At 34.5% G+C, this 12,409-nt stretch overlaps 1 protein-coding gene across 29 annotated transcripts in view; it reads left to right on the forward strand.

Annotated features, from left to right (window-relative positions):
- Nucleotides 1-12,409, forward strand: part of AKT3 (AKT serine/threonine kinase 3) — a 395,069-nt gene that overhangs the window by 82,076 nt on the left and 300,584 nt on the right. For 7 of the 29 annotated variants that reach the window (XM_079905021.1, XM_079904995.1, XM_079905005.1 and 4 more), the window contains one exon: nucleotides 4,939-5,014. The exons of 20 other annotated variants lie outside the window; for them this stretch is intronic. In XM_079905021.1, the coding sequence (XP_079761147.1) occupies nucleotides 4,939-5,014 (76 nt within the window). Of the gene's footprint in view, nucleotides 1-4,938; nucleotides 5,015-12,409 lie in introns of those variants that run through there. 2 more of the 29 variants (XM_079905018.1, XM_079905017.1) reach the window with 2 other exon arrangements.

Genomic DNA, 12,409 nt, shown 5'->3' on the forward strand with positions numbered 1-12,409 from the left:
GTTTTGTTAATTATCAACAATAATCATTAAATTGGATAATTTAAAAAATTAAAGTAATAATCCGTATAATTCTAGTAGTAGGCAGTATTTAATGACAAATGGCAAGATGATAGTTTTTCATTCAGTAGGAAAATTTGATATTTGATTTGGTTTCATAGTTGAATAATTATACTTAGAAATAGCATTTTTTTGCTTTATAAGTTGTTAAAATATATTTTATTCTGGTAAGTCTTTATGTCATAAAGTAAGTAAATGACAGATATCAAATCCATAAGCCAACATTAAAATTCACTATAAAACTTGGCCCCAATTCTGAAAGCTATGGTTCATTCTAGAAATGTTTCTGGAACAGTTAGTGAATGATTTCGGAAGATGAGATTTACATTTTAAATACAGTGTCAACAGTCTTTACCTTGCCATGCATAATTTGTGTTGCCAGATGTGCTGAGGTCAGTGTTTTAACCATTCATATCTTATTTTCTGAAATTACTTAGTAACTCTGGAAGGGATTTATGATCAAAAAGAAGGTTTTGAAGGAAAGTATGTTAAGAGTCTTATTAATAGTATGGAAAGCAGTCCATTTTGTGGAGCATGATGTGCTCTGTCACATGGAAACATTTTTTTTGGATGCTTTCATAGCCATCTGTAGAGGGTGGATATTTGATTATACATAAGTCAGATAAAAAATAATTTTGACATTGTCTTTGCTTCCCTAAATACCTTGCTTCTGTGAAATGGTGTGTTAGCTTGATCACATCATTACAAAGGAGTTTCATAGTTGGCAATTAAAAGTATGTATAGTAAATTCATTGTGATTTTTAGTATTTTCTGTTGACAAGAAAAATTTTAAAAACAGATGATCATCAATCTAGCCTGAGGATTAATGATTTTTTTTTGCCTCTGGAATGAAAGATTAATAAACATATTTAAAGTCTATCCATTTCATGTAATTTATTCACTAAATACGTGCCAGAACTTCTCAGAAACTCAGAATTACTATGAAACTATTACATTTATTCTTTTGAAACTTGGGGGAAAATGTAGATGCTTTATTCATTTACAATTGCCAGGTATACTGACAAAAATATGTTATTTTGACTTTTAGAAATTATCCTAGCATCATAATTTCTAATGAAATATTGGATTTGGACTAGTTCAGGCAGCAAGAAAGATTCTAAGATAAAGGAACTTAAATTCTGTGCACTTTGTCTTCAACAATAAAATATTTACATTTCTTAAATGCATATATATTACTATATTCTTTAAAATACATTCATATTATTTTCCTTGAAAAAATTGTCTTTAAGTTAGATGGTATCTCTTTGTGGCTAATGTTAAATCCTTACTATGTATCAAACATGGCGCTATGTGCTTTGCATGTAGTGTGTCATTTTATGTGTTTAAATGTTAAGGATAGAACAGAGAAAGATCATTAGACCTCTGACTATAGTCATGGGGATGATCTGTCTTATTTAGGCTCAGACATTTAGATAACTGGGACAGGTCCTTCATTGGTGCCTATTGATGATGCAGATGACAGATGATCACCCAGGGTTTTAGGAAATCTTTCTAAACTATTGTTCCTTGCTTGACTGAGTTTTCAGAAGCCAGGGAAGATATTCTATCAACTCTCAAGTTTTAAACTTAATATTTGGGATTCAGTAAGTACTTGGAGCAAGGGTGAAGGGGAAGAAGGGCTTACCAAAATGGGAGCTGAGTCTTTTCTCTGCCAGGTGTTCTCCATCTATTCATTTCTTCATTCAGTCAAGAAATACTTGAGTACCTACTGTGTTTATGAAGCTCACATACAAGTGAGGGAGATAGCAAATAAAGATAAATACATAAAGCATATGATATGTTAGACAATAGAGAAAACTCACGTCTGGGAGAGAGGATATGAAACATCAAAGTTGGCAGCGGTGGGGTGGGGGTCATCTTGGTTGAAATTTTAGATAGGATGGCCTGAAGGATTAAGTTAGTACTAGCCATGTATGGGGGACATCCATTCCAGAAAGAGGTTAGCTAGTGTAAAGACCTTGTGACAGGTCTGCCCCACATATGACCCGCATATGACTGCTGTGGGGCTTCACTAAGTAATTCCCTCATTGTGCTTCATCATATCCTGTTGCATCTCAGGTTGATAAACATGGGCCAGGGGAGAGGTTTCATTTGGTAAGATGTACCTACTATGATGTATACCTTATTAGTGAGCGAAGTCTAGTCCTCCAGTACCTGATTGCTGGGCTTCTTTGATTTGTGCAGGAAGTTAGGCAGGGCATGTAGCACAACCATGGCTCCTTCATACCTGGGGATGCACATTCTTAGGCAGAAGCCATTGCCTTTGTTAGCCAGGTGTTTTCTCAGCTGACAGGATGGGCCACCTAAAGTATAAAACCACATTATGTACCAACAGTGCAGTTTGGGAGTATTAGGGTAAATTGTTTAGAAGTATTATGGTATAAAAGTTAGGTGCCTTTATTAATATATAAGATGCATTCTATCCATATTATTTATTGTCTGAAGAAATAATATTTAATCCATAGTAGTATATATTCTTTAATATGACAGAAATGTAGCTACCTTGCTGGTAGCAGTGATTGTAAAATAGCAACTGATTCTCTTAGGTTACACATAAAATCAGCATCTTTATAGGTGCTTATGGCTCTTGGTCTAGTTTTTTTCCCCTCAGCTCTTAATATTCCCTTTCTACTTTAAAAAATTATTGTGTTTAAAAATGTAATACATTGGGCTTCCCTGGTGGCACAGTGGTTGAGAGTGCGCCTGCTGATGCAGGGGACACGGGTTCGTGCCCCGGTCTGGGAAGATCCCACATGCTACAGAGCGCCTGGGCCCGTGAGCCATGGCCGCTGAGCCTGCGCGTCAGGAGCCTGTGCTCCGCAATGGGAGAGGCCACAGCAGCAAGAGGCCCGCGTACCGCAAAAAAAAAAAAAAAAAAGTAATACATTTAGACCAGAATAGTGCTTCATACATAGACTTACAGTAAGATGAAAGAATATGAATTGAACTTTCAACTGGTCACCATGCAAATGAAGAAACAATATTTCCAGTACGCCAGGAGCCATCCGTAAGTCCTGCTCACATCCTCTTTTCCTTCCCCTAAAGGTAAATGTTCTCCTTACTTTTATGGTATTAAATTACCTAGTTTTTACAATATATAGCTTTAGCAGTTATATATCTCTCCTTAAACAATACAGAATTTTTCCTTTCTTTGGTTTATGTAAATTGGGATAGAACTTTATGCGTTCTTTTGTATCTTATTTCTTTCACTCAATATTAGGTTTGTAAGATTCATCCATATTTAGTGTAGTTTTAGTCCATTAATTTTCTTTGCTGTATAGTATTCCATTGTGTTATTGTACCACAACTTACTTATCTTTTGTATTGCAGATGGGCATTTGAGCTGTTTCTAATTTGTTATTACAAACTGTGCTACTCTGAACATTCTTATACATGTCTTCCTGGTGAATATATGTGCACATTTCTATAAGGGTTTGTATCCAGGAGTGGAATTACTGAGTCACAGGGAATATATATACTCAACTTTATTAGAATATGCAAAACTGTTCTCCAAAATGGGTGTACCAATTTTCCATTTTTGCCAACAGTGTTTGCTCTGTATCATCTCCAGTCTTCTATATTACCAGATTTCTAGTTTTTGCCAAAATGGGGTATGTGTGTGTGTTAGTGTCTTATGGTGGTTTGTATTTGTCATTCCCTGATTGCTAATGAGGTTGAACATTTTTTTTTCACATTTGTCATTCTTTCATTTATTCTTATATCTACCATCTTTTATCTGGGATTGTATTTTTTTCCTCTTGAAGTATATCCTTTAGAACTTCCTCTAGTACATCTGCTGGTGGCAACTCTTAGTTTTTTTTTAATATACTGTTTTATGGTAAAATATATATAACATAAAAGTTACCATTTTAGCCATTTTTAAGTGTACAGTTCAGTGGCATTTAGTGCATTCACATTGTTGTTCAGCCATCATCACCATCTGTCTCCAAGAACTCCTTTCATCTTGCAAAACTCAATCTCTGTACTCCTTAAATAACTCCCCATTCTCCCGTCCTTTGGCAACCATGATTCTACGTTTTATTACTGTGAATTTGACTAAGTACCTCATATAAGTGGGGTCCTATAGTATTTATACTTTTTGACTGGCTTATTATGAACCTTAGAATAATGTCTTCAAGCTTCATCCATGTTGTAGCATGTGGCAGAATTTCCTTTTTAAGGCTGAATAATATTCTGTTGTATGTATATACCATATTTTGTTTATCCATTCATCTGTTGATGTCTTTTAATTTTTATTTGTGTGAAAATGTATTTATTTTGCCTACATTCTTGAAGGATATTTTTTACTAAATAGAGAATTCTAGGTTGATACTTATTTTCTTTTTAGTCACTGAAGATATCATTCCTCTATTTTTGGGTTTCCACTATTACTATTGAAATGTTAGCTGTTAGTGTAACTGTTGGGCCATGGAAAGTTATCTTGTTTTTCCTCTGAGTAGTTTTAAGATTTTTCTCTTTGTTTTGTGCCTAGACATGTATTTCTTCTTTTTTATCCTGTTTGAATATTCATTAACTATCTTGAATATATAGGTAGATTAATGTCTTTCTGGAAAATTCTTAGCCATTCACTCTTAAGGTACTTTCAGTAACCCATTCTCTCTCTGATCTTCTAGGATAACAATAAAAAAAACTTGTAAAATCTTCCCTATGTGTACTCTATGCATCTTGTACCCTTTCTGTGTTTTCCATCTTTTTTTTGCTTCATTCTAGTTTCTTCTGATGGTTTCCCAGTCTTTCTCTCTATATTGGTATCTAACATGATATTAAGCTTACCCGTCAAGTTCTTATTTTTGGGTTATTGTATTTTTTAATTCCAGAATTTATATTTGTGTCTTTCAGATTAGCTATGTCACTTGCATAGTTTTATATTTCACTGCTGAAAATTTCAGATTTGACTTTTATCTCCAGGAACATGGTAGGTTTGTTGTTTTATTTACACTCTGTGATATTTCAGTATCTGGAATCCCTATAGGTCTGTTTTTGTAATTTGTTGTTTCTGTTGGTTTTTGCTTCTGGTGTCTTAGCTCATCTAAGACACTTGTTATACTCATTGTAAATACTGTTGCTTCTTGTTATTCATGGTTGCTATGTTATATAAAGTAGCCACAAAAACTGAATCATTGCTTCTAGAGAAAATGCAGGATTTGGGTTAGTTTCCTGCAATCTTGTCACATTTTCATCAAATGAGCAATACATAACCTTGTTTTATGTGTGTTTCTGTTTAAAGACATTTAATATGTGTTACTGATTTATTAACATTGAACTCCAAGCTAAAAGCACTAACTCATGCATGAATGAACCTTAGTTATCACCTGTATTTTTTCTCCGTAAAGCACATGACAGCCTTTTTGTGCTTAGGAACACTTGACAGCACTTTAGCGCTACTTTTGTGGGTCATTTTAAATAGTGAAATCATTAACAAAAAGCAGAAAAGTGTGAAAATTGGGGCACTAAGTATACTGTGGAAAGGACACTTGTTTACAGTCGGAGAGCTGAAGCAAGAAGGCAGCATCGCCTTTTTCAATTTCACCTGGTGGTTCAATTTTTTTGCAGGTCTGTTCTGTGTGTCTGGAAATAGCTGCAAGAGCACCCAGTGCATTGATTTTTGAATTACAAGTAAAATTTAGTGAGTAGACAAATTTACAAATCAGAATCCTGGAATAATGAGAATAGACTTTGTATACTCAACATTGTATTTGAAAATTATTGGTAGAAATACGAAGCCTTGAATAATGTTTTCTTCTCTCTGAGGGGATTTGATTTTGTATCTGCCAGATTCCTTGGAGGCATTAGCAATCTAGGGAACACCTTAAATTAAGTTCAAGTCTTGAGGTTTGCTGGTCCACTCAGATGTCATGAAGCTAGACTGCAGATCTATGTAAGATCTAGTTTATTTTTTGGTTTTCCACTACCATCAGCGAGTAATCATTGTGATTCCAGCTTAGCATGGGAGTTAGTTTATCAGTCTTCCTTTTGTCTGACATTTAAAATTATTCTTGGTGGAGTATCCAGCTGAATTACCTAATCTCACATTTACAAAAGTAGAACCTCCCTTCCTTTTTCTCTTCTTAATTTTAATCTCTTCTGCCTTCTCATGATTTTCACATTTCTGTCTCCCTCTTTCCCTTCTTTTGTGTTTTCTTTCATATTTGAAGCATTTGCTATAACTGTTATAAGATTGAATAAATGTTCTCAGTTAAGTACATTTTTTAGATTTATGCTAAGATTTGGTCTTCACATTACTTTAGTAATACTGGAAATAAATTAACTGATTTAAAAAAAATGAAACCTGGGAGTTGGAACAAGACCTTAATTTTTTTACTTCTGTTTTTTGCCCTTTTTTTAAAAATAATTTGTGAAGTGAATCCTCAGCCTTCATATTATTTTAGAAAGAAACAGTGTATAAAATGACTTCTTTGTTTTCATTTAGGTTTTTATTGTATTTTATAATAGATGACTGGCTATTGTGGAGAAGTTAAATTTGTTTAACATTACCCTCTTGTCAAAACCATCTTTGTCCCCCTCTATTGTATTTTCTAGCAATAGCCTCAGTGATCCTGCTAAAACTTAAGTCAGATGATGTGGCTTCCCACATCATGACTTCCCATCTCAGTGAAAGCCGGAGTCCCTTCTGGGAAGGCTCTAGGTGATCTGGATCTCCTCATTACCTCTCTAACCTTGTTCTTACTAGTCCCTCCCTTGTTCTTCAGCTCTTCATGCTCTAACCATTCCAGCTTTTTTGTGTTCCTGGAACATGTTAGGTATGTTCCCATCTCAAAGCCTTGCTGTTCTCTATGTCAAGAAGACTCTTACCCCAGATATCTGCATCTAGCTTCCTTATATCTTTTCAATTTTCCTTAAAAGTAACCTTTTCAGTGACTACCGTCCTGGGTTACCGTATCTAAAACTTTAGCTCCCCCATCCCCTCCAAACTCTTTATATTCCTTCCTTCACTGTTTTATGTTTTTCTCCTTAGCACTTATCAGTATCTAACATTTTATGTATTCATTTCCCCCCCATCAAAATATAAACTTCATGAAAGCAGTGATTTTTGTCCACTTTTTCCTACTATGTTCCCAGTGCCTGTCATAGAATAGGGTACTCAATATTTGTTGAGTGAATAACATATGAATGAAATTTATTACTAGAACCTATTTAAATAAGATAAATCTATATCAAAATGCAAATAAGGAACACAAATGTAAAAACCTTCACATTTTATGTATTTTTTATTTGTATTTTGAAATAATTTCAAACTTACAGAAAAGTTGGAACAATAACTCAGGCTTTTTTTCCTGATCCAATTGAGTATAAGATGCTCCATTACCCTTGAATACCTTGGCGAATTTTTCTTACAAACAAGGGCATTCTACGTGAGAAGAGTATAACTATGAAGAAATTAATACTGATACATCAATCACTACCATTTAATCCTCAATGTCTCCATCATTTTTTGAACACATGTTTACTATCTGCACAAGATGCTCTAGGCTCATCTTGCAATATCCCTACCCTAGCTCTGGGATCAGTGTGCTCCAAGGAATCATTTTTGTGTAGAGAATGATGTTTAGAACCTAAAATATGAATAGTAGTTTTGTACGTTGTATTGGGTGCCACTGTTCTCAGGCCCTTTCAGTACATAGTCAGGAAGTGTGTGTGTGTGTGTGTGTACGTACATATAGGTATATATGTATACATATCTGTGTAGTTATGTATATATACATTTATATGTATATTAATTTCTGTTATATCACTATCTCAATTTCTGCTTAATATTGCAGAGTTCCTTGTAGTTTGGCCTTTCTATATTTATAATTTGCAGTGAGAAACTAGGTCCAATTATCTTCAATATGTTACTTATTTGATGATTTCCTCTGTGTAACTAATCTATTTTGATAAGTCTTATAAGAACTTTTATTCTGGTCTTTATGAACAGTGTTTGCTATATCCTGAACTTATCTAATGGCTGACCTAAAGCAAAGCTTGTTGTAATAAAATTAGACTATACTTCTTAAGAAAATGGTGTGGCGAATACTGAGAGTTTTCTTTATAATTAATAATTCTGATAACATGGAGAACATGATTAACATGCAGCTCATTTAACTAATAAAAACTATCTTTAGCTCGTTAGCCAATCTATCAATATATTAGTAATTAGAGCATTTCAAATTCGTACTTTAATGTTTAATTTCTAGTCTCATGTGAGTTTACAGATGTGACAAAAGGGAGGCAAGGAGCAAGAAGGAGCCAGTATGAGAATTAGTAAAGGGTCTTGAGTGATGTGTTTATTCATTAACTTGGCAAATATTTATTGATTATCTCATGTGCATCAAACACTGTTCCCCTGGGAAGGTTGTCTATTTTGAGTCAAAATAGGCAAACTTTTTACCCTCATAGAATAGAGTTTCTCAACCTTAGCACTTTTGGACCAGGTAATTCTTTGTTATAGGAGGCTGTCTTGTGCATTGTAAGATGCTTAGCAGCATCCCTGGTTTCTACCCACTAGATACCAGCAGCCTGCCTCTACTCCCCGCCCCGCCTTCCCGGCCCAGTTTGCAATAACCAAAAATGTCTCTAGATATTCCCAAATGTCCACCAGGGGTGGGGAGCAAAATCACTACTCCTGGTTAAGTGCTGCTGATCACAGAACTTAAAATCAAGTGCAGACACAGATATTAAACAGGTAATCATTCAAATATATGTATTTATTTATTATAAATATTTATATTCAGTGATATATATAATTATCAACTGTGATAAATGCTAATTAAGAAAAGTACAGAGAGCCAAGAAAAAGATTACTCCATACTGAAAACAGAGGAAAGTTTTTATTGATTATATATTAGGTACTTGATGTAAGAAAATAAATGGTCTTTAAGGGTAGGCTGGCTATACAGTGAGTCATACAAAATAGGAGGCTTTTAGGAGTATAAGAGTGTACTGTTAATAACCAAGTTGGAACAACAAGTAGAAATGAGGCAGCTCGTACAGGAGGACTTCACAATCTAATTCCAAGTTTCTATAATCTCCTCTGGGAAAAAGATCAATATATGAAACAAGTAGAGAATAATTCAAGGACATATATTAATCAAGTACTAAACTTTGTCATATGTTAATGTAAGAGGTGGTTCATTGTTATTTCTCCATTTTGAGTCTATGAAGGCTTCATGAAGGAAGCTGGGATTCCAAGTCTTTAATTTAGTACTTGAGGTTCTCTCTAACATGACTCAACTGTAAGAACTGTTTTCAGTTCTTACATGCTGCTACATAATTTCCTAACCTGTTGAAGAGTTTGAACTTCATGTAGCAGATAATAGAGAACTGCTGGAGAGTCTTGATGAGGAATGTAACATGATGAAATGGTTATCTGCTCTGGAAGAAACCATTCCTTTTTATGCCAGCCTTGATAGTATCAACATTGGGTTATCAAAGAACAATATTATGTAACTATCAAGTATGTATATTGAAAGAAAAAATTTTTCTTAAACCAAATATCTCTGTTTTTTATAAAAAACTGATCTCCAAGGATTATTCTTTTATCAACTTATCTTCATATTGCCTGGTTTTCTTTATTAAACATTGCTTATATTTTAATTCCTTATACTACTTAAGGCGCCATAAATGATAACTTTTAAGTTAGTGGCCAAGGTATTTAAAACTGTAAATTATCTTTTAAAAGGTTTAGGCATGGCTTTTCACCCACTCCTTTAAATCTGTTTGCATTCTTTTTGTTGCCTTGCTGAGATCAGGGGTTGGTGTAGGAAAGATCGTAAACTTTGAAATATGGAGCATTTGGGGAAGTTAAGGCTGGTCAAGATGGTACAACATGATGGAAAAAGCATGAAAACCTTGAAACTTACAGAAATAACAGCAGAATGTGGGAGAAAAATATGTATTGGGAAAAGGATGCAGGAATTATGTCAAAGGTACACTTGCCCATTTTGAATATTTGCTTACTGCCAATTTTGTGCCTGGGAAGAGGGATAAAAACTTTAACTTCCTTTTCCCCACCCTTCCATTTGAAGGACCTTGATTTAAGACTGGTTTAGTTGGTACCGGTTAGTAGTATTTAACCAAGTTAAATAGACCTTTGTGATGACATCCTCAAATATAATGACTATTTACAGCATTGTTCTCTGAAACAAAGCATTCAGAGTACCCACAATCTACCTCTGAAGTTAAAAGAGTACAAGACCACTTAGAAACCTGCAAAGTGTTTCTGATATTAAAAAGTTTAAAGTCTATTGAGTTTGAAAAAATAAAATAAAAAGTTGAAAACACCAAAACTAATACTTGTGTGTAATTGAAATGAGGTTTTTTAGAAAATTAAATTTGGCAAATGATTAATCCTTAATAAGGATTAATTAGTTTGTCTATTTTAGGGAAAAATTAATTTAACAGACCTATTATTATGTGAAATTTACGTAATGAACATGGACAGTACATAATTTCTGTAACATTTATAGCATCAACTACAGAAAAGGCTGAATTAGTATCATCAAATACAAAGAACATTTATTTCAGAATCAAAGCTATTCGTAAAGCACTGCTCATGGTCACTATAATTAACTCAACATTTCAGGGCTTTTTAAAATGCCATGCCGTATCACTTTACTAGATACACCTTTCAGGTGCTTATGTGCTTCATTTTGGATAAGTATCACTTTTTTTGTACCTTCCCATGTTGTGTAGATTTTTTTCTTAGTTGAAAATATTCTCTCATCTGGTGACTTCTGGTTTCGTACCAAAAGTAAAGAAACTTGTAGTTATATTAAATAATAGAGGTCACCCAAAAAACACTGTTACAGACTCTATACACAGCGTTAGCCCTGGCTCAGCCGCTGGTTGTGATTAGCCAGCCAGGCTTCTATAAGTAAGTTCTCCCACCTTTCCCTGGAGACAGTGGAGTCTTGGTTGGGTGGAATATCCGTGTGAATAGCAGATTGGCTTAGCAGTTGTAGGCCCCTAGGCTGAAGTTTCTAGAGGCTAGCCAACCTCCTGAAACCTCCTTGATACCTAGGAACTTAGCTTTTACTACCTATCTAGGTCCTGCTTTTCTGTGTCCCCCCCCCCCGCCCCCCCACAACCCTTTTCCTCCCAGCCCGATTCCCCTGTGGGCTGGATACTGTTTCAGTTCTTCCATGTATATCTCAGGCCTGTTCCTGTAGACAAAAGTTCATTCTGCAATAAACGTTTCTGCCTTCTCCATTTTGCATTTCTGAGTTGGATCCCCCATGTACCTCTCAGATCAACAAAGCACCATTCTCCCTTCAACAGTGAACAAGGGCACATAGCAGAATATCCTGTCTTTCTCTTAAGTAGGCTAAGGAGAAAAAGAAAACTACAAAACAAAGACTGTATCATTTTAAAAGATGCAAATAGCACTGCCCCCTCCAAAAAAAAGGAAATGAGAGTGTATCATATATATAAAATTTAGATATAATTGTATTTCTTAGAGTATTACTCATTTAAGCTTTCTTAAATAAGTAATAAATCCAAATCCAAACATTGGGTGGAAAAGTCCAACTTATTTATAATTGCTTTAGATACACTTTAAAAGTTCTGTCACATGAATGGGTCTTGGTATTTGCCTTGTGGCAAATGTCACGTTATATTGATAGAAGTTGCATAGATACTTAAAATGTATTGTTCTTCATGATTCTGTGGTAATAATTTTCTAGAAGTTCTTTTTTCCCTTTAGTAGTCTTTCTTTGAGAAACATTTAAAAAATGTATGTGTGCTTTGATGTAAATTAGAGTTGTGACGTATTATAGAGCAATTTTCACAAGTAAATTGGGTCAGTTAGCTCAGAATTAATAATCTTTTTTTCCGAAACATTAACTCATTTCCTATATGTGTTTATAACCTAGTAGTGTGTGAGTACCAGCAACTAAAACAAAAGGAAGTTTTCTTTTTTTAAAGTAATTTAAAAATATGATTTTATTATTTCTTAGCAGTAAATTATTAGACAGCCTTAATCAATAGTGTTTAGTAAGAACCGAATGTGTAAAGGGTAGTATGTTTAGAAATAACCCCAATTGGAGGACAAGGACATTGAGCTTGCTGTCCTTGTAAAATACAGTGTGTGTGTGTGTGTGTGTGTGTGTGTGTGTGTGTGTGTGTGTATGTGTGTGTGTCTGTGTGAGTGGGAGAGAGGGCAAGGAAGGGAGGGCTGGAGGAAAGGAGAGGGGTAGGTTAGAGGGTGCATATAGTAGTTGCAAGTAACCATTATGGTGTGAAATTAAAAAGACTTAGGACACATCTAAAGATGACAAAATATACGTTAATGCAATATAAAATTTGGTTTATT

The sequence above is a fragment of the Stenella coeruleoalba genome (assembly GCF_951394435.1).
Source record: "Stenella coeruleoalba genome assembly, chromosome: 1".
Lineage (NCBI taxonomy): Eukaryota > Metazoa > Chordata > Mammalia > Artiodactyla > Delphinidae > Stenella > Stenella coeruleoalba.